Genomic DNA, 24,242 nt, shown 5'->3' with positions numbered 1-24,242 from the left:
TGTTTAGAATTAGATAACAGGAAGAAACTGGCGACAGAATATTATCGCAAAAAATAACAAATAATAAATTTACTAGTCATTTCTACGTTTGTGTTTACACTATACAAAAATGACAATAGGTAATTTCGTTATACCTTGGTTATTTCGTGATATCCTAAATTAATGTGAAAATATGTTCAAAGTGTAGCTCACATGCATTAGTTTCGGTACAATTATTAAAATAATTAGAATTAGTGTTTACAAAATCGTCACAAATTATTAAATAATACACCGCAAGACACTCCAAATTATCTTCTCCTTAAACCTTAAATTATTCTTTGTGTTGCTAAGGCTATATAGGTTTTAGGTTAGAAAGAACAAATACGTTTAAGGTGCTAAAAAATAGCTTAAGATATTTGCTATAATTTCACCAAATTTCAATTACTTACCTGTTTTGTTAGTTTTTCAAATATTTTTCAAAAACACGCTTAGATAGCCTTCCGCAAAACATTACAAAAATTCAACATCAAATAACAAAACAACTCACAGAGAACAAATGAACTATTATGGGGAATCCTACGTGAGTAAGTCCGGACACAGACATGCCGCGCTATCAACCAACGAACTTTCGAACTGAAAGAGCGTTTTGTTTTTCCGTGAGAGAATGTTCAAAATATGTCACGAACTAACCACTGCCACGAAATTACCCAGGTTTACCCTATTTAGTTTTCAGTGCCATGTTTTGTTTGCTATATTGAAGTCTGTGCTATGGTATTGGAATGGTCATATTGTGTGTACATTACTCTAGGCTTCAGAAGGAGTTTTTTTTTTTTAAAAGAATAGAAGAATTGGAATCCCGATAAGGAAAAAATTAAAAAGAAATACGAAGGCTGTGTTTTTCTTTTTGAAGTGATAATCGTATGAGGTTATATTTTATGAGTGAAAAAAATAATTAAATACAATCGAGTCTGTTGACTAATACCGAGTACTCGTCGGAATTTCAGAAGTCCTAAGGTATGAATTTCGTCCTCTACCATTGACATCAGTTAGCCGGGATTTATAATTAAAACATTATAATATAAAATATATCGTGGTGTGCACTAATGTTGGGACCCAATTATCATATTGACAATAACTTTGTTTTTTAAATGATGTGCCCAACCTAACTTCAAGTCGTTTAACAAACATTTGAGCTGACACAAATGGTTTATTTGTTCATAATTTTACATTCTTAAATATAATTTTTCATATACCATCAATTATTCAAGCTAGCCATATTGTTCGAGCTTTATTTATTGTATATAATCTGTATTCCAGTATTGAGGATTAGCCTATAAGTAATTTTTAATTTTTTTATTTTGTAATTATAACACAGACTATTATATATGCACACCCACACACAGAGAAAATTTTTATCCACGATGAAGATCCTAATGTTAGTATAGGGCTAGATCTTTATTGGTTATAAGAAGAAATATTCGTAACATAAAATATGCTTGAGAAAATTAGAATAAAACAATTTAAATCGTGTGACGGTGTTGCTATCTTCAGGTTTTTGCCATAAAAAGTGTATCGATGGTTGCCAAACTTCCGCTGGAAAGCAATGGAACTAGTTTCTGGCCTGGCGCAGGTAACCGCTTATTAAAACAGTTGCTTTTCTGTTACATTACCGGGATTTGGTTTGGACACGTTCTGGGATACGGTCTGAGAGTTAGGTTACGGTTGTATCCCAATAAGGCAGTGTGTATTCGCTACCTTACCCTGACGTCTTGGAATACCACCCTCAATTTGCTGTTACTGGCAATACCCAACTCCATTATACTAATTTTGGAATAACTTTAATTCTTTTTTCGTGTTTGTGGCTTCTATCCCTGAAGGAAAGATGTTCAAAGGTACTGTCACACTGTCAAATTTTTGTTTCTAACTATATTTGACAATAGTGCTGGAGGGAAAGTATTGGATGGAAAATGGCTTCTAAATTTCTCTATGAAATAATTTTTGTCAGATAACCTCAAAAAATATGTTTTCAATCATGTCATACTATAAAAAGTTTGTTTTTGTCTGAGCTATCTTTAGAATTATAATCTCATGTTAAAATTAAATAATGCATTTCAGTGCTGGATGTAATTTTTTACTAATGCTTTTTTGTATATTTATTCATGTTTTAATATATATAAATTTAACTCACAATAATATTCTTTACATAATAAGAACATGTTTTGTGATTTATTAAAGTTACAGAAACATATTATTTTATACATAAAATTAATTCGCATACGACATTCATATTACCATTACCTATTTTAGTTATTTCGCTTTTATAACTTCTTTAATCACCCATGTGTTGTTCATCATTTTAAAGATTCGTTGTGACGGAAACGGATGTCATTTACATTTTTGATAGGCACGAATTTGATTGGCTGATTGCATTCAACATATTTTAGAACCTGTCCTATACGCAAAATATTTGATGGAAACTCAAGTCATCCAACTCGTCAAACAAACATGAATGCGCTTGTGACGATTTCGATGACGTCATAACCCTCCAACTTTATTTAACACAACATATTGCAAGGTGTTGGAAGCGAAAATTTAACAGAGTGCAAAGGACAATGAAGATAGTTGCAGTGAATGGCCGCAGGTTTTTCTTTACCGGTATGGAGTGGTTAAGAAAAGGGAAACGTTAATCTTTATATATATATACTAGCTGCAGTACCCGGCTTTGCCCGGGCTGAACACCGGGTGATATATTGTCCGCGGGTTACAGCACAATGGATAGCGATATGTCCAGTGTGGTGGACATTAAGAAATGACACATAATTGCTGTTTGTGTATCTGTGACCTATGGTTTTCTGTTTACCTATGGCGTTTGGTTGAAAGGTTTAGAAGTTGATGCGCTACAGCGCCATCTAGCGGCGAGTTACAAAAAAATGGTTAGCATATAAACCTTCTCCATGATAAAAACACTTCGATGTGCCAACTTTCATGGCGATCGGTCAAACGGTGTAAGATTTTATTGACGTCATACATGCCAACATCCAATTATATATATTCTTATATTTCAAAATTTTAGGGCTTTCACTTTTGCGGAAAGTGGATGTTCGGGACCTCGAATGGTTTGGAACACTCCATCTCGAAAGAATAGATATTTGAAATTCCTGAAATTGTCGAAATTTTGGGGCTTTGTTCCCAGAAGGGGGCGGGGGGTTCGAGGACCCTGAATGGCTCGAAAACACTTAAAATCGAAAGAGATAGTTTTTTAAAATTTTTTAAACTTTCGAAATTTTGGGGCTTTAAGCACCTGGGGGGGGGGGGGGGGGTGATGTTGAGCACCCCGAATGGCTCGGAAACACTCCAAATCGAAAGAGATATAAAGGAATTTAAGAATGTAGGCTTTTATTGTATACTCCTATCTACCATAATAACAATATTGACAAATAGAAAGCTTATTACTTACCTTTGAATAATTATCTAAATAAATTAATAAATAACTGTATGTTAAAGAATTTACGTACATACATAATATTAAACTTCAAACTATACACACCAACAAAAAATTAAGGATGTTTGTGAAACTATTTTTTATTTGTCATAATGTTTAAAACATTTGTAGGATCTGTTTATATGTAAAACTGTGGTGGCAATATTCCGCTTATACAAAGGAGTATAGAAATTCATAGAGATATCACTCCCTGTACACACCACAAATCTTTGAATTAAGTATAAAAAAAACATAGTCCAAAATGAAACAAAACTGTTAGTGTCATTCCTCTATGTCTGCCGAGCAATAGCTTTCAAGCCATTACGTTACGTTTTGCTATTGTAAAGAACTAAGTAGAGAGTAAGAAAAAAAAGCTCTTGACAGTTTGTAGTGTCGCCATATTTGTTTCAATTTTCAATACCGTTTTTCTATATTACAATTTAAATTGCAGAAAAAAATCATGTTTCATAGACACATAAATAGTGAGTGTGTCATTTCTCTATGTCCACGAGGTCTCGCCGCGTTATTTTCTCCTTGGGGCGAACCCGTCCGCTTAATTAAATAAACAGGTTTTATCGTTGAATGATTTCATGATATACGTATTTCATGAAAATCTGCTCTCATAAAAAAGATAGTTTTATAGACATTCAATAGGTCTCTCTCTCTCTCTCTCTCTCTCTGAAGATCAATCTATGAATCGTTACAAATTTATTTCCTTTATTTTTTTTAGTTTGATTTGATACAATATGATTTCACCAAAAATCAATTTCTACCCCTTCCTATTTTCATTTCCACATTACGAAGTTTCACTTATTCCACGCGGAGGGACTCCACACAATATTTTTGCATGCAATTAAAAACTATTTTTTAATGATGCCAAATAAGTATAACTTCACATGCGCGTACCTAAGTACACGCACCCATTTTTTTAAATTTAATTTCTTCTGTATATATTTTTCCTCCCTACCTAGGGCACTCATAATTCTTTTAAATTTCACGTGTATGTTTTCAATGTCATTGGAGTTGTACAATTTTTTTTTGTCAAATTGGTCATTATTTAAACTTTGTTTCATTTTGGAAACATACGTATTTTAGGTATTATGACAAATAAAAAAAATAGTTTAATATTATGTAGGTACATAAATTCTTAAACTTATAAATTTCTTCGAAATTTATTCATAGGTAGGTAGGGCCTACTAATATTTTCTATTTGTCAATATTGTTATTTTTTTTTACATTACCTACTTATTTGCAAGGAGTTTGGTTTAGTGTTTATAATTTATCTGCTGAGCGTCAAGAGTCTTAGGGCTGCTGAGACCGAAGACTAGAAATATTTATCAATTATGTAATATATTGTTGAAAAATTTGAATTTAACTATTTCAGGAAAGTTGATTTTTTTTATTAATTAGAATAGTTACGTGTAATTGCCATTTTCCTTTATTTCATATTAAACATTATGTTTGGTTGAGTGTGAGATGATTTTATTTATGTATGTTTTAATTTAATTTAATTTCTTATATATATATATTCTTACCTACCTACTTCTATTAAATTTCAGGCGGATGTTAACATTGTCATTCCAGTTGTATAAATTTTTTTGTCAAATTAGTTGTTATTTATACTTTTTGTTTCATTTTGGACTATGTTTTTTTTATACTTAATTCAAAGATTTGTGGTGTGTACAGGGAGTGATGTCTCTATTAATTTCTATACTCCTTTGGATAAGCGGAATATTGCCACCACAGTTTTACATATAAAGAAATCATACAAATGTTTTAAACATTATGACAAATAAATATAGTTTCACAAACATCCTTAGTTTTTTTTGGTGTGTATAGTTTGAAGTTTAATATTATGTATGTACGTAAATTCTTAAACATAGAGTTATTTATTAATTTATTTAGATAATTATTAATAGGTAGGTAATAAGCTTTCTATTTGTCAATATTGTTATTATGGTAGATAGGAGTACAGTAAATGCCTACATTCTTATATTCCTTTATATCTCTTTCGAATTGGAGTGTTTCCGAGCCATTCGAGGTCCTCAACGTCAACCCCCCCCCCCCCCCCCCCCAGGTGGTTAAAGCCCCAAAATTTCGAAAGTTTAAAAAATTTTAAAAATCTATCTCTTTCGATTTTAAATGTTTTCGAGCCATTCAGGGTCCTCGAACCCCCCGCCCACCTCTGGGAACAAAGCCCCAAAATTTCGACAATTTCAGGAATTTCAAATATCTATTCTTTCGAGATGGAGTGTTCCAAACCATTCGAGGTCCTGAACATCCACTTTCCGCAAAAGTAAAAGCCCCAAATTTTCGAAATATAAGAATATATATAAATAGTATGTTGGCATGTATGTCGTCGATAAACTCTTACACCGTTTGACCGATCGCCATGAAAGTTGGCACATCGAAGTGTTTTTATCATGGAGAAGGTTTTTATGCTAACAATTTTTTTTGTAATTTGCTGCTAGATGGCGCTCTAGCACATCAACTTCTAAACCTTTCAACCGATCGCCATGGGTAAACAGAAAACCATAGGTCACAGATACACAAACAGTAATTATGTGTCATTTCTTAATGTCCACCACACTGGACATATCGCTATCCATTTTGCTGTAACTCGCGGACAATATATCACCCGGTGTTCAGCCCGGGCAAAGCCGGGTACTGCAGCTAGTAATACTATAAATAGACACTATGCCATGGTTCTTATAAATTAGTTAGTGTTTCATCTCTGCTTTAAATAACGCGATTTTTCAATTTTAAAAACAAAAAAATTGCTATGGAATTTAACATTAGAAACTAATATGGTGACATGGTCTGATGTTTCAGTTTTCACCAACTCAAATAGACTAAACATTAAGATTTATATTTTGGCACTTCATGTTGCACTTCAAAACTATGCGACATCTGTGGAAAATATGCCAAAGAGAATTATGCAGAGATTAGGATAGAATACAAATGGACAATGGAGCATTAGCCGTCAGACGTGAAGCCGTTTATTTCCCAAATGTTTTCTGATATTCACATACCAGTAGGGCGGAAGTTTGTTTACATTTGTATCAACTGTTCTAATATACTATTATTAACGACTGTAGTTAAGCCATTCGGAAGAAAATAGATCAAAATATTTCTGGTTAACATGTTTATATACATTTAAAGTTCAAAATAAACATTAATAATACAAATACAATGATATGAGTTGATATTTATCCAATTTCACCTCAAATAAAGGTACAGTTGATATATTTGTAAACAAACGGCCTCCTTATTGGTATGGGTAGTACACTGAAATCCCTCTTCCCTTTTTGCTTCACCCCCTCGTCTAGAATCTGACCTTATGCTCCATCTGTATATTTACCTAATCTCTGGAATCATGTTTCTGTACTCAGGGCCGGTGCAAGGTAAATTGGCGCCCTAGGCGAAAAACCTTAATGACACCCCCCCCCCTTCTCTACCACGCCGGACACCCCAAAAAAATTTTCCTTGCCTCAAAATACATCACGTAAGGCCAAGATTTTGTCAACAATCAAATGTAAGCTGGCTTGTGTTTTTTTTTTTTTACGTTTTTACTTATTACAAATCATAAACAGGTCACCGTGGACTTTAAATAATTACTTATATAAATATAAACATTCCAAACTGTTACAAAAATCCATTTTCATCTAGTTTCATAAATGGTTAAACATATTATATGAGCTGTTGTGTGTCGTGCTGCGCCGCCCCCAGCTACTTGGCGCCCTAGGCGGTCGCCTAGTTCGCCTGTATGGACGCGCCGTGCCCTGTCTGTACTTACAGAATCGTGATAGTTGACGAGGATGCTGGACATCAACTGGTACACAGCGATGTGGTCGTACATCGCGTGCAGCTTCTCCGCTGCAGATGTCGTCATGATGGTGTCGGTGTACAGCTGAAAACACGTGACCTGAGAGGTTTGTTGTCATAGATTAGACATACTTGCAGCTACTGCAATATGCATTACGCGTTTGCTCATGACGCACGAAGACACGAGAAGTGAAAACGTGAGATGAACCCTTCTCGTACGAAGATTCACTGTGATAAGTGCATCTGTGGTTTACTCGTATTGGTTGTTTGACAAGATATGTGAAAAACTTAAGGCTCGCTCTACAGTGGCACGGAAACGGAAACGAATCGTCCGGAACATTTCACAGTCGCGTCTGCTGCTTCCACAATGCACGGAAAAGTAACAAATCGCAACCAATGTTATTGCATTAAATTTAAGAAATGTATCATGCTTCAGTATCATAGCACGGGCATAATTTAAATTTATAATAAAGTAAACTAAAAAGTTTTAGTAGAACACCATATATTATTGTGACAAACTATTTTTTAACCAATTTAGAACATAAACATATATGGCTACCACCGCAGCCAAATACTCGGCTTCTATTGGTCGCAAAGAGAAACGTAGACGTAAACGTACGGGTCCGTCTCCGACTACGTACTATTGTAGAAACTCTGTTATCCGTCTCCATTTACGTGACCAGTCTCCGTTTACGTGTCTTTTTATAACGGGCCTAAAGGTGAAGTCCTTTTGCCTGCTTCGGAATGGCTTACGGACATTTCTTCTCCTCAGTTTACTTTGGAGACTCGCATGTGCACAGGCTCTAGTAGTAAAGTAGATGTGCAGATAATGATCATTATGTATCTATACCACAGTCAGCGCTAGGTGTATCATAAGTAAATGTTAATGTGTTCTTTGCAAAATCTGCATTTGGCAGAATATTTAAATCGGAGCCGTTTGAAGAGCAGGTAAAGAAGCTTGCATTCAAGGCCATGAATACGACCATCTACAATTCCGACACAGAAGAGCAGTCTGTAAACCACGTAGTCAAGAAACTCCACCTGGAAGCAGAATAAGAATTGGGGAAAGGATTTGTCTGGACGCTGACTTCAGTGAACAAACTGGAACTTAACTAGTCAGTTAAAGAGACTTTGGATGTCAATGCATTTTGGATCGCTTACTTTTTTATGAGTACCTGCAGTAGAAAAGAATTTAAAACAATTAAATAATTGTTGTAAAAAGTTATTTGTATGGTCTTAATTACTGTAATTTCACGTAAGACAGATCACATGAATTAGGCTTTTAACTGTAAATACCAATTTATATAAAAAAAGGCCATACTTAATTGAATAAATTATTTTTAAATAATATTCAACTAAAAATACAATTTGTACTGAAGAAGGATATATATATTATTATGTATTTCATCAAAATAATTAGAATATTTAAGTTATTATATTAAATATTTTCAAGATGGCCGAAATATTTCGGTCGGAAAGTTTCAAAATGATTGGGTAAGAAATTCATCAAAATGGTGGTAGAAAATACTAGCAGACCACCAGAGAATCTAACATGGTGGCCAACATGGCTGCCATAACGTCACATTGTTAGGAATAATATTTGCCTCGGTAGAAATAATGGGGGCTAGTCTGCTTATGCACATCTTGGAGCAGGGACGTAATTTTTTAATTACCCTCTTCGGGTTTAAAAATGTTACTTTAACTGCACGATAAAGTGCTGTTTTTTTTAAAAAAAAACAAGTTTTTATATATTTGACTTTTTAAAATTTTTAATTATTTTAATCCTAGATAGCGGTCAAGCAGACGTCTGTGGCTAGAAATAGGAATATTATTCAACTTGAAAAAAAAAACTAAGGTGTTTTAAGAAAAAAATAAAACCATTTTAATTAATTTTAAATTTTCAGATTGTTTGTTGGGAAGTTTTCTCTCAAAACCGGGATTTTTCTCTTGAAAACGGGAAATGTTTGTGACTCCTTTTGGGAGATTTTGTGTCATTTTTGTGGAATATTTAATACATTTCAAAGCCTAAGGTCCTCCAAAATGGCGTAGTCAAAGAAAACGGTCCACTTTAATTCCTACTCTGGAACCTGCGCTCGGAGGAAAATTTATAGGCCTATACTACTCTCAATTAACCATTTAAAAAAAATAAAACTTGTCCTAATCACATCTGTAATAATGTAATAACAATGGAATAACCTTATATATCGACACAAATTAACGGTTATTTAGCATATTAGTATATATATACAAACTCAGCTATTCCCACGCAAGTTTAATACCTTGCATATAAGTGAACTAGTGTTTACCAAAAATACCACTAAGTATTTATTCTGCCGGACTATTCACCTACGGAAATATCGCTCTCCACCAATAGTTGCTGAAAAAAACAACAATAATCCTTAAAAATTGTCACTTGACTTCCTTTTACAATTATCTTAAAACTTTTGGGGAAAGTATTTTCCGCAAAAATATTTGACTGCTCATTAGACTGCAATAAGCTAGGCCTATGTCTGCGCCAGCGGTTTCTTCCTTGTGATTGACGGACTTCTGCAAAAGAAAGGATGACCTTATACGGGCATTTGGCTGGGTTATTTAGGAGGCGTTTGCTTCAGAAAATAATTTCTTTAATTCGTATGCTAACAGTGGGCGTGTATATGAAAGAAACTTGACCAATCACGAAACACAGACGATGCTACAATATTTTAACACACACCTGTCTCGAAATATATTTTTTTTTGGCGCAAAACACATAGGTACGTATATGAATAGATTATCATAAACAAGGTAAAATATTTTAATACACAGAATATATATTGATTAGCTCAAAGGAAATTGATGCTTTGTAGATAATTGTTTTTCTTATGACTTACCTTAGTTTTAGAGCTAAAATTCTTAAGCCACAAAATGCACTTCTGTTTGTAAGCGACACTTAGTCTACCGACGTTCACTTCAGAGGAGACGACACCTACAGTCCTGACTGCAAAAAAGAGTCAGAATGGGAAAACTTAAACGTTAAAAAAAATTAAAAAATTAAAATGACAGAATATGTTAAATCGGGTCGTACATTTTATTTACACACAGATTTGCATTCAAATCCCTCTCATTGTTTAGGTCAAACTGAAGAACAAAGCAAAGAAGCTTTTTTTTTGGGGGGGGGGGGTGGGGGAAGTGGGAAATTTCCTCTTAATAAAATACATGGGCTGGAAAAATTTATGTATTTTAGGTTAAGATGTTGAAGGGTCGTAATGAGGCAAATAGGAGATCTAAATTCGCAATAACTAATTTTAGATTTTAATGCAAATGAGATTAATTAAAAATTTGTCCAAATATTTCCTATATATTTGGTAAAAAAAAATAGTTCATCTCAGTTTCTCTTCAAATATCTCATTTACAATTAAAAAAAACAATTTGTATCCTATTTTTATGATTCAAAATTCAAATTTCAACATTTTTTTATTATTTTGCCACCGTAATTTTTTTATTGCACAGTAAATGTGTTTTATAAATATTCTGGTGGTTTTTTTGATGAAAAATTTACCCTAGATTTAAAACACGAATAAAAGAAGGAATTGGAACCATACTATCTCATCTTTTTTTTGTAGTTGAAATATATTTTTTAATTTTTTTAATTGATTATAGTTATATACATTAAAGAAAACCCATGGAATAAAATGTTTGTACTCGGAACAATTTCAACAGTATGGACATTATAAAAAAGTCCCCTTATTTACTCCAACTTATCCTATATAAATAAATAATTAAGTACTTTCAATATATAAAAATGAAATATAATTAACTATAATATCTGAAGAAACAAGTTGTTAACTTATAACTCACTGTTGGTCTGCTTTATCCTCGGCAATGGCACGGAAATCGCTATCAATCCGAAGTTTTGCACACTGATGCACAAGTTACCATCGTCTTTCTTCAGAATATCACTGGGCTTCAACATTTTACAGTTCAGAAAACATTTCTAGAAACAGAAAAGTAATGATTTTCAGGATATGAACTGGAGTTTCATTACTCTCAAGAAAACCTACGAAATAACATACTTAACAGAAATATTTTACAGCATTATAACCACGAGAAAAAATCACAATGTATAAAAATAATTGTGTAAACCCAAATAATTAAAATGAACTCATTCTACGACAGTAACAAGTTTTACGATGGTTGTATAACTTTCTCCAGTTTAACATTCTCTATTATTTACCACACACCAAATATTTAGTTCCGATTTTGAAACGTCCATACCAGTCTAGGGAAGCACTTCAAAACAAAGTCGTGTAATGTGGTTGCAACTTTTTTCTCGTGATGAACCAGCAGCTGAAGTTTGTCGATCGAATTAGACTCACGCTGTATAAAATAGTTATTATTTTTTGGATGGTCTCAAAGGAAGTGTAAAAACTTGAGTTTTTACCTTTGGAGAAGTTGGCCCAAACGTGATCATTTCAATGTCCAGGGTAACATCCCTGGGAGGCACAAGCGACATCCCTCCAGTCTCTGTCTCTAGGAGACTCCCGGCTGACAACAAGCTCAGCTCCTCCGCAGCGACGACAGTGGTACAGTTGTCCGCGGCGACGCTTGTCAGCTGCGCATAGCATCAAACAAAGGCCATTTATAACCGCAAAGTGGGCATTGCCACGCGCACTGCTAATTTTTTTTTCTAAGAATACATAAAACAATGCACAGAAAAAAAAGTACTTTTTACAAAAGATTCCTCTGGAAACCTTTTGCCAATACATAGTTTGTAATACTGCAAGAAAGATATTTTAACTTTGTACAATACAGGGCTATGGTTATTTATGCATGTATAAAATACGTTTTGCGAGATAATACTGAGTATTTATTAGTAAATTTGGTTCAAAATTTTACATTTTGATTGATGTTTCAGTCAAGCATAATTTTTTAAACCATGGAAAAGATAATTGAATATTCAATAATTGGAATTTATTTTGTTTTATTATACTTATTAATGTGCGCAGTTAATATTGGCAAGATATGAAGGGAATGGTTTACAAATGAAGTTAACTATTGGAGCTACTGGGACAACAGAAAATAATCCAAAACCAGTATTATTGCGAACATTGTTTTAAAGTGATTCAGTAATTTAATGAAAACGTACAAATTTAAAATATCTGTAATTTTACATGCATATTTCGGGTCAAATTTACAAACTAAAGTTACAGTTTGCAAAGGCTATATTTAATCCAGTGTTCGGGGCCACGGCCGTGCCCAAGGATGGGAGGATATAACCCCCTTTCCCGTCTTAAAAAATATATCATTCCTACCAATTAATGGAAGGAATTCGAAATCAAACAGCAGGAAAAGTGGTTCCACACCCCACACCCACTTTTCCCGTAGGAATTAAATTCTGCATATACTCCTGGCCATTCCGTATTACAAATTTTGACAAATTATCGAACGCCAGTATAGTTTTTAACGGAAACACTAACGAAAAAATAAGTACAGCTACAGTGATTTTTAAACAAGTTATAATAAGCTGCTCCGTGGCAAGAACACATACACATGAGCGTAGTGTTATAAACACCTCTGATTTGGTGCAAAAATATTGTTTAGCAAACACCCGAAAACATCGCGGAAAAAACAGGACGCGAGAGGCTCTATCGGTGCCGCATTACAGAATATTCCAAATTGAATTATGCCGAAATGAAGAACCCCGACTATAAATAAAGTATTACGTAACTTTAAATTTTGTTGACAGTAGTATCCGAACACAGGTTCAAGGTTGAGGATTGAGGAATGGTGTCCGCCATCTTGGATTGTGCAAAAAATTCCACAAAATTCCCCAAAAAGACTCAAAAATTATTATAATGAGTAAAAATTTTCCTTATTTCAAGAGAAAAATTCAAATTTTTTGGAAAAATTATCTACTTCTTTCTTAATAAATGCCAGAGGCTTAAATGTCGTAAAGGTGGTAATAAGACTTCTTAAAGAAATTAAATTCAAGCTGCTGAGCCTGAATCGTGACTGTTGACCTTCATGATGTCTGAAATATGATACCTCAAGTGTAATTTGAGATCTCAATAATATATTTACAAAAAAAAAAAATATGAAAAAATTTAATAAAAACACATTTAAGCCACAGAATCCCGATTCCTCGGTTCGATTCCTGGTCTGTGCAATAATTGTACAATAATGACGACAAGGCCTTCCTACACAATATTTACCAGGCAACTGACCCCTTCCCTCCACGACTAACAAGGTATATATTCCATATTATTACGTCATGGCAGACATATTCGATCCACCATCTTGTTTCTGTCTGTTTGAGTGTGCACCCACCATATTGGTTTATTTACCCACTAGAGCGTAGTAATACCAATCTCCAAATCGTCGTAGTGTCTGCCATATTTTCGTCCATCTTGGTCGCCATATTGAAAATCTGTAAATCCTACTAAAAAATCTGAAAGAAATCTAAAATCATCAAAAAAATCACTTTATTATACGGAGTGTTTTGATCGACTTCAGTCCCTGGTTCAATCCTCGGTCGATAAAAAAAAGTATATTTGAGTCTGATTTTATTTATTTAGTTAAATATGACCTCAATTGGAAGTTTCACCGGAAATATCTAGGTTTCAGGTTCAAGAAAAAGAATTACACTTTTGAAAAATAAAATTTAGTGCACAACTTCTTGAAAAGTTAGCAGTAGTATGTAAATGACGGAGCTGGCACTGGGTCCTGGGTGTGGTGCCTGTGGTGCCGACCGCCATCTTGGATTGTGACGTCACGGCGGCCATCTTGGATGGTTGTGACCTTGAAATTTGACCTTGACCTTGACATTTGACCTTCAAAATGTGTCAAAATCGTCCAAAATTGGGCAAAATTAACCCAAAATTCCTCAAAAATCGTCACAATTTCCATTTATGTGGAAACAAATTCCGCCAAAAAATCTCAAAAAATTCCACAATTCAAAAATTAGGATTTCGAAAATCCTCAAAAGCCGTTTTGCCTTAGAAAGAACCCAAATTCCTGAAAGTGGCTTAAGCATCCTTAGAGCTAGCCGCTTTAAGCCGCCAAGGTCATGACCTTGAAAATTAGGATGCCATGGCAGCCATATTGGATGATGACGTCACCGTTGCAATTTTCGTTACGGTCGTCATCTTTAAAATCTTCATTTACTATCCGATTTTAATGAATTTTTTTTTAAATTTATTAAAAATTCAAATAATAAAATTTTAATAAAAAATATTTAAAAATCATACATTAACGACACGGAGCTCGGAGTCCGCGGTTCGAACCCGACGAGTGCAAAAAAAATTAAAAATGACGACAGATCCTTCCCCCTAGGTGGCTGCTGGCAGACTGACCCCCACCACTTTTACCAATGCACATATACCATCAGGTAGTATGACGTCATGTCCGCCATCTTGTCTTCGATGCTGGAAGCCAACATCATTGTATCGTCGGCTAGAGTGCGCTGACACCATGCTAGTTTAATTCTTACCCACTAGAGTGCAGTAATCATTTATTACTAAGGTGTCCGCCATATTGAAATTTGGACGCCATCTTGAAAATCCGTATTTATTTAGCTAGAAATTCGGGAAAAATTCCAAAATTTATTAAATAAATTTGCAATCAATATACTGATTGGCCCGGTCAGTTCCTATCCTTGGTTCGATACTCGATCGATGCAATATATTTTTATTTTATGTAAAAAATAATAATTTCAATAAATCATGTTCAAAATTCTTAAAGAGACTTTAAATCCTCTACTACCATCATCCTATCAGACATCATGTCCGCCATCTTGGAAAATTCGTAATTGACTTATTAATTCGGAAAAAGTTCAAAATTCATTAAATAAATTTGCAACCAATAAAATGATTAGCTAGATCGACTAAGGTCCTTGGTACGATTCGGAATGAAGATGAAAAAAAATAAACATAATATAATAGTGGCAGGTCCGAGAAATAAAACAACACAAGTTCTTTCACAAAATAAACTTTATTACATAATTTCTACTTTACTACACGAACACTTGCGAAAGCCAGCAATCTTATAATCATTTAGGTCCGCAGCGGCGTGAAATAACTAATTCTTAGCTCCAATCGGCTTATACTAGAAAGAGTCCAGCCAGAACCTTTACAAACATAGTCCTCCTCTTCTTGACAGAGTTTCTGGATACCGTTTTTAACAGTATGCTTCACATCGTTAGAACTGTAAATTACTGCAGCCGATGTCTTGAATGCACACTTCTTCACTTCGTCTTCGAATGGATACGGCTTTCCATATATACAGTCCAACCACAAGTTGTATTTTAATGGACCGTTTGTTGCTACATCATCAGTAAGCTGATTGATTATGTTCTCTTTGATATCATCAAGAAAATTACAAATGTCTTTCGACTCACCTAACGTATTTAGATAATAGTAGTCTTTCAATGTCCCACGAAATGCAGACTGCGCCAAGTAGAACCCATTATCATTCACTTGTAATGCGCCGAACACAGTCTTAGGTTTATTTTCATGTTCAGACGTCATACCAATCGGTTGCTGCACATCGGTTTTCTTGCTTGTTCTCTTACGAGTCTCCAATCTAAAGCGAGGAGTCGAAGTTTCTACAGGTAGTTCTTCAGTAGACACACGGACTTTACCGTTGCATTTTTTCACATGTCTTCGCAAACTGTCAATACGTGTAAACCATTCATGACACCCATCACAGCGAAACTTTATACGAGAAGGATTCTTCTTGCATTTACTCCGCTCATGTCTTCGTGCATCATGAGAAAATGCAAACGACATATCACAGTAGCTGCAAGGATACCGTGGTGATGAAGACGATTCTTTCAGACCCGAACCAGATGATGTTGTTGCAGCAGTTACACCATCTCCAGGCATACTCTTATGAACATCAATACATCGTTGCTGCACCGAAACCTTTACTTTCTGCCGCACAGCAGGACCTTTGCATGTCTTCATGTGCGTTTTCATATTATCTTGTCTTGCAAATTGCTTGTAACATTTCTCACAAACAAACATTGTACGATAAGGGTTCTTAGCGCATTATCTCCTCTCGTGTCGTCGAGTATTGCTGCTGTTTGTGAAAATCTTGTCACAGTAACAGCACCGATGTTCGTTAGTCGTTGTTGAATCACCAGTCATTGAAGTTTCCATCGAGGGCGAAACGAAGTTCGACGAGTTTTCCTGCGTAGTCAGCACCACCGGCATTAAAGTCTCTCCTGCTGACGGTATCGCGACTGTTGAAATCTCCTCTTTTGATGACGTCGTCTTTGCCGACGGGATCTGCACCTTCTCCACCGTAGCTGACGTCAGGGTTCCCGTAGACGATGGTGCGTCGTCCATCAAGTTCAGCGTTTTAGATGGTAAAGATACCATCGAAGTCTCAAGAACAGGCAATTACACGACGTATGCACCAGTAGAATCAAACTAGGTGATTCTTACACCGACGACGTCAGTAACAAACTGAGCGACCTGCTGTCCAGGACTCGCTTATATACACGCACCGGTTGGAATAATACTCTAGTCAAATCAAGAACCAATTACTACAATACTCGAGTCAAAACACCATTGAAAGAAGAAGCACACCAAAATAAGGTAACGCATTTGGAAACAAATTCATCAAATGAAATGAACACGCAATGCACGCACTTGCAGCTTTCATCTCAAGGTATCATTTAAATTTCATTCAAGCGAAGTATCAAGCCAATGTCACATCATATTATAATCCTATTGGTCATACTATCCTCAAAATTTAACAGTCTTATAAATCACACCAGTTATAGAAGGACTTATAGTTTATAACACACATCATTTCAGCCATTGTTCTTTAACAAATTCGAATTTAAAAATGTAAAATGTAAGTACTTGTTAAGTTGAAGAACCAGGTACGTAAATATATTATATATTTATGGACACTGTAGGCACAAAAACCCTGAAAGTACATATGTAAGAATGATATTTAATAAAACTAATATTAAATTGTACATTTAATCACAATAAAATACTTACATCAGATTAAAAAAAACCGGTTTTATTCTATAAACCCTGCATTTCGTAGATCATGTTTCTTTGAGGATGTATAAATTTTCAACATTTTGCGAACCAAGTAGAAGTTTTAGCCTATTCTCCAATTATTTGGATTGACTCTCGATGATCAATTTGGTCTCGCGTGCTACGGCTTCCATCTTTTCTATATTAATAATATTATTTGTCGTAAAATCTCCGCATCCGTGTCACCATCACATATTCAAATCACCATCATCGTAGTTGTCATCAATATTGTCATAAGCTGCATCAATATAACTTATTTTATGATATCGTTTCCACATTTCAGTTGTCAGAGATTAACCACAATCTATGATCTTGTGAGCTTCACAATATTCTCTATTGTTTTCTAGACATGGTTAGCTCCATTCTCATTTTCTTTAAAAGCCTATGTGTCCAGTTTTATTATTTAAACCTTCAACCCATCATCCCAAACTCAATTAAATTATTTAATTATATAGAACAAAAATCAACAATGTTCCTTTCATTTAATCTTAGGTACCGTATCATCCTTTCCATCTATAGTTTAGTTTCTTGAGCCCAGGAGTCATTCATTATATATATATATATGCATGTCTATGCAGGGCTAAATGTTTATAAGATTGCTGGCTTTTGCAAGTGATTCTGTAGTAGGATAGAAATTGTGTAATAAATATTATGTTTGTAAAATAACTTGTGGTGTTTTATTTCTCGAACCTGACACTTTCTGGTATTTAAATTAAATTTATTTTCAGCTTCGTCCATAGATCGACGCAAGTTTCGATTCAATATGTAAAATAATGTGTGATTTTTTCGCTGAATTTTGGAATTTTTCCCGAACTAATAAGTTAATAAATACAAATATCTAAGATGGTGCCAAAATTTCAATATGGCGGGCACCTCATGTTAAATGAGCGAATGTACATAAATAATAGGTTGGTAATTGACTTCTTTTGGTTTTTGTGTGCTGAGTGTAGCCGAGTAGACTGATGAAAATAAGTGAGGAGCTTAATGTAGAATGGACTTGTGTTGATGAATATGTTGGTGCGTAAATCGAATGCTAGTGGTCTGATAATATTTTGGGTTATTTATGAATATATTTATCGATGTGTGCTATGAAAAGGCATAAAAGTGTATAGTAAACTTATAGAGTAGGACTCTTGTTTTGGAGACTTTTGTCATAAGGCTTAACAAGGATCGACTTTGATGGCTTTGAAGATGTATGGTACTGGGCATGTCTTGTCTGTAGCTATATCAACACTGAAGGTCCTCTGAACTGTAGATGAGAGGTACAAAAAAAATTGACTTTGGACCTAACCTGGTATCGTATAAATTATTTTGGTCATGTGTTGTAGTCATTTGGAGTCAGTTGGAGGTTATGTGTAGCTGTACATAATAAAATTTAAATTTGGGTACATAGTTTAAATTATGTTTGGGTTGTGAAAGTTCCATTGTTCAGAGACTCTTAATCCTTCTTGTAAGTCTAAATGAACCGTGTATGAAAGATGTGCGATTAGTTGTTTCAATATATAATTTAAACTTTTATTCCTTGAAATTCCTAATTTTTTTTAGTAATAACATTGGATGATGTATTGACTTGCGTATTATACAAGCGGACGCTGATATTTAAGCGAGTCTTACACAGCAGGTCGCTCAGTTTGTTACTGGCGACGACGGTGTAAGGATCACCTAGTTTGATTCTTCTGGTGCATAAGACGCGTAATTACCTGTTCTTGTGAACTCGATGGCATCTTTACCATCTAAAACGACGAACTTGATGGATGTTGTACCATCGTCTACGGGAACCTTAACGTCAGCTACGGTGGAGAAGGTGCAGATCCCGTCGGCAACGACGACGACGTCATCACAAGAGGAGACTTCAACAGTCGTGATACCGTCAGCAGAGGAGACTTTAATTCCGGTGGTGCTGGCTACACAGGAAAACTCTACGAACTTCGTTTCGTCCTCGATGGAAACTTCAATGGATGGTGATTCAAGAACGACTAACGAACATCGGTGTTGTTACTGTGACAAAAGTTTTAAATACCGTCAACATGCAAGAAGACATGAAAATAATGTCTGTAGAAGAAACGCTAATCGTGTGACATTTCCGTGTGACCCATGTGGTGTACATTTCACAAACAAAAGTAATTTGATTAGGCATTGTAAAAGCAAAGTTCATTTGCAAGTTGTACAGCGGGGAAGCGATGGTAATTGCGATGAATATCTGTATCAGTGCCGCTACTGTGGTAAACGATTTGAGCGACTACGAAGTACACGCATCCATGAAAAGCATGGATGCAGAAGAAATCTTGACCGTGTAAAATTTCTGTGTGAGAAGTGCGGTGTACAGGTTACACGAAAATTATACTTGAAAAAACATTATAAATTTTGTAAAGGTGGGTTTCTAGCATCATCTCTGGTCCTCTAAGGTGCTACACTCCTGAACTGATGTAACGTGATCTGCATGAATTATTTGTATTTTGTCACTCTAAAAACGAAATATAATAATTTATTTTAATAAAAATGATTGTCACATGAACTGAGAAATGTATACGATATATATATATATACCATGTCCGATTTTATTGTGTATAAATGTACAATTTTAAATAAATTATAGAATTAAAAATATTTTTTGATTTATTTTTCTTAACCTACTTCATTCATCTTAATGTAATAAACTACATGCGTCACGTAATTTTGGTCGGAGTTTTAATGCACGTTTTGACTTGTTTGTGTGTTTATTATTTTTACCAATAATGTTCAAGACAGTTTTGCTAAAATTACTTTTGTCTGAGTATGTTATCTGCATTCTTAGGATTTTTTATTGGAGATGTTTTGGTAAAGTGCTGGTGTATGTAATACCGTAACGTTAGAGCAAATCTGATAGGAACTTGATTTATTATTTCTGAGAAATAATTTATTACTTCCCGAAATAAAACTAACAGACTTGTGGGAAATTTATGGTCTTAAATCGTAACCTGTCATATATTGGTGTACACTACGGAGGTGATATTAAAAATTTGAATAATGTTAATCAATTGATCATACTTCGGGGTACTCTGGTGCACTGGCTGGGCTGTAACAGTAAGATTCTGGATACTAGGTAAGCGATTATTCGTCCGAATTAATCACACATTCGTACCGATTACTAACATGAATTTAGGGTTCACGAAAAAAATGTATACTAGCCGGGGTCATGATTTAAAATATTTTTCCGCTTATAATTTTCACCGTAAGGAGTATGCTATTGGGTTTGAATCTGTTATATACACTACAAATTTTTTTTATAGTATCGAGTTATACATTCGAGGGCTGATTTTCTGCTCTGGATCCGTGTTTAGCACTTTTAAACTGATTCCAGCGAGTACTTTACATGAGCTTTATTACGATTTCACTGGAGCTTTACGTGAAATGAGTGGGAAGGCTGGCGACGTTATGTATGTATGACTTGAGCAAACATATGACTGTCGCAGCATTCTGCAAGCTTGCAACTCCTGCGCGAGGGGTCAATGTTCATTTGCGGGTGACGGTATGCGTGTCACGATCGTGTAGTCTCTGCCTCTATCCTTGAGAATTTTTTAAATTTTCTTTGAGGTTAGCGAGCTTGAATTTAGGTACTTTTGACTAGACGTACGTGAATAATTTTAAAAACGTATGTTTAGGAAGATATTTTTCTACATGAGGTAAGAAAAATACAGAGTTGCTAGAGATAGGTATCCACACATGGTTCTTACCCTATGAGTGACTAGCACTTGTTTGTCCTATCTCCTCTACCCTCTTTTACTTTGTGATATAGACGTGACATGGTTGTTTTCGGAGATGATGGTTAAAATTTCTTGGGCAAAGAGTTCTTTGTAGAAATTACTATGAGTGGTAATTATTTTAGTCGAAGTGATAATTTACTAAAACGTGTAAAAATAACGTGAAAGTTTTTTTTATGTGTAAAGAAATCAATGATATGATGGATTTGTATGTATTACTATGTGTGGTAATTATTTTAGTCGAAGTGATAATTTAATAAAACGTGTAAAAATAACGTGAAGGTTTTTTTTATGTGTAAACAAATCAATGATAGGATGGATTTGTATGTATTACTATGAGTGGTAATTATTTTAGTCGAAGTGATAATTTAATAAAACGTGTAAAAATAACGTGAAGGTTTTTTTATGTGTAAAAAATAAAATGATAGGATGGATTTGTATGTAGAACTGGTAGTATACCACATCTCTTGAAAAACACTGTATGGTATATAATGAATGACTCCTGGGCTCAAGAAACTAAACTATAGATGGAAAGGATGATACGGTACCTAAGATTAAATGAAAGGAACATTGTTGATTTTTGTTCTATATAATTAAATAATTTAATTGAGTTTGGGATGATGGGTTGAAGGTTTAAATAATAAAACTGGACACATAGGCTTTTAAAGAAAATGAGAATGGAGCTAACCATGTCTAGAAAACAATAGAGAATATTGTGAAGCTCACAAGATCATAGATTGTGGTTAATCTCTGACAACTGAAATGTGGAAACGATATCATAAAATAAGTTATATTGATGCAGCTTATGACAATATTGATGACAACTACGATGATGGTGATTTGAATATGTGATGGTGACACGGATGCGGAGATTTTACGACAAATAATATTATTAATATAGAAAAGATGGAAGCCGTAGCACGCGAGACCAAATTGATCATCGAGAGTCAATCCAAATGATTGGAGAATAGGCTAAAACTTCTACTTGGTTCGCAAAATGTTGAAAATTTATACATCCTCAAAGAAACATGATCTACGAAATGCAGGGTTTATAGAATAAAACCGGTTTTTTTTAATCTGATGTAAGTATTTTATTGTGATTAAATGTACAATTTAATATTAGTTTTATTAAATATCATTCTTACATATGTACTTTCAGGGTTTTTGTGCCTACAGTGTCCATAAAGTATATAATATATTTACGTACCTGGTTCTTCAACTTAACAAGTACTTACATTTTACATTTTTAAATTCGAATTTGTTAAAGAACAATGGCTGAAATGATGTGTGTTATAAACTATAAGTCCTTCTATAACTGGTGTGATTTATAAGACTGTTAAATTTTGAGGATAGTATGACCAATAGGATTATAATATGATGTGACATTGGCTTGATACTTCGCTGGAATGAAATTTAAATGATACCTTGAGATGAAAGCTGCAAGTGCGTGCATTGCGTGTTCATTTCATTTGATGAATTTGTTTCCAAATGCGTTACCTTATTTTGGTGTGCTTCTTCTTTCAATGGTGTTTTGACTCGAGTATTGTAGTAATTGGTTCTTGATTTGACTAGAGTATTATTCCAACCGGTGCGTGTATATAAGCGAGTCCTGGACAGCAGGTCGCTCAGTTTGTTACTGACGTCGTCGGTGTAAGAATCACCTAGTTTGATTCTACTGGTGCATACGTCGTGTAATTGCCTGTTCTTGAGACTTCGATGGTATCTTTACCATCTAAAACGCTGAACTTGATGGACGACGCACCATCGTCTACGGGAACCCTGACGTCAGCTACGGTGGAGAAGGTGCAGATCCCGTCGGCAAAGACGACGTCATCAAAAGAGGAGATTTCAACAGTCGCGATACCGTCAGCAGGAGAGACTTTAATGCCGGTGGTGCTGACTACGCAGGAAAACTCGTCGAACTTCGTTTCGCCCTCGATGGAAACTTCAATGACTGGTGATTCAACAACGACTAACGAACATCGGTGCTGTTACTGTGACAAGATTTTCACAAACAGCAGCAATACTCGACGACACGAGAGGAGATAATGCGCTAAGAACCCTTATCGTACAATGTTTGTTTGTGAGAAATGTTACAAGCAATTTGCAAGACAAGATAATATGAAAACGCACATGAAGACATGCAAAGGTCCTGCTGTGCGGCAGAAAGTAAAGGTTTCGGTGCAGCAACGATGTATTGATGTTCATAAGAGTATGCCTGGAGATGGTGTAACTGCTGCAACAACATCATCTGGTTCGGGTCTGAAAGAATCGTCTTCATCACCACGGTATCCTTGCAGCTACTGTGATATGTCGTTTGCATTTTCTCATGATGCACGAAGACATGAGCGGAGTAAATGCAAGAAGAATCCTTCTCGTATAAAGTTTCGCTGTGATGGGTGTCATGAATGGTTTACACGTATTGACAGTTTGCGAAGACATGTGAAAAAATGCAACGGTAAAGTCCGTGTGTCTACTGAAGAACTACCTGTAGAAACTTCGACTCCTCGCTTTAGATTGGAGACTCGTAAGAGAACAAGCAAGAAAACCGATGTGCAGCAACCGATTGGTATGACGTCTGAACATGAAAATAAACCTAAGACTGTGTTCGGCGCATTACAAGTGAATGATAATGGGTTCTACTTGGCGCAGTCTGCATTTCGTGGGACATTGAAAGACTACTATTATCTAAATACGTTAGGTGAGTCGAAAGACATTTGTAATTTTCTTGATGATATCAAAGAGAACATAATCAATCAGCTTACTGATGATGTAGCAACAAACGGTCCATTAAAATACAACTTGTGGTTGGACTGTATATATGGAAAGCCGTATCCATTCGAAGACGAAGTGAAGAAGTGTGCATTCAAGACATCGGCTGCAGTAATTTACAGTTCTAACGATGTGAAGCATACTGTTAAAAACGGTATCCAGAAACTCTGTCAAGAAGAGGAGGACTATGTTTGTAAAGGTTCTGGCTGGACTCTTTCTAGTATAAGCCGATTGGAGCTAAGAATTAGTCATTTCACGCCGCTGCGGACCTAAATGATTATAAGATTGCTGGCTTTCGCAAGTGTTCGTGTAGTAAAGTAGAAATTATGTAATAAAGTTTATTTTGTGAAAGAACTTGTGTTGTTTTATTTCTCGGACCTGCCACTATTATATTATGTTTATTTTTTTTCA

The 24,242-nt window shown here is 34.9% G+C and overlaps 1 protein-coding gene across 1 annotated transcript in view; it reads right to left on the bottom strand.

Moving 5' to 3' along the window:
* The window catches only part of LOC134527397 (protein hobbit-like), a 619,824-nt gene that overhangs the window by 547,190 nt on the left and 48,392 nt on the right, over positions 1–24,242 (bottom strand). Inside the window, exons 6-9 of the mRNA XM_063360060.1 lie at positions 11,706–11,876; positions 11,123–11,258; positions 10,156–10,262; positions 7,257–7,370 (exon numbers count right to left, since the gene is read on the bottom strand). Of these exons, the coding sequence (XP_063216130.1) occupies positions 7,257–7,370; positions 10,156–10,262; positions 11,123–11,258; positions 11,706–11,876 (528 nt within the window). The remainder of the gene's footprint in view (positions 1–7,256; positions 7,371–10,155; positions 10,263–11,122; positions 11,259–11,705; positions 11,877–24,242) is intronic.

The sequence above is a fragment of the Bacillus rossius genome, chromosome 1, assembly GCF_032445375.1.
Source record: "Bacillus rossius redtenbacheri isolate Brsri chromosome 1, Brsri_v3, whole genome shotgun sequence".
Taxonomy (NCBI): Eukaryota; Metazoa; Arthropoda; class Insecta; order Phasmatodea; family Bacillidae; genus Bacillus; species Bacillus rossius.
This window is presented reverse-complemented; position numbering and strand designations above follow the sequence as displayed.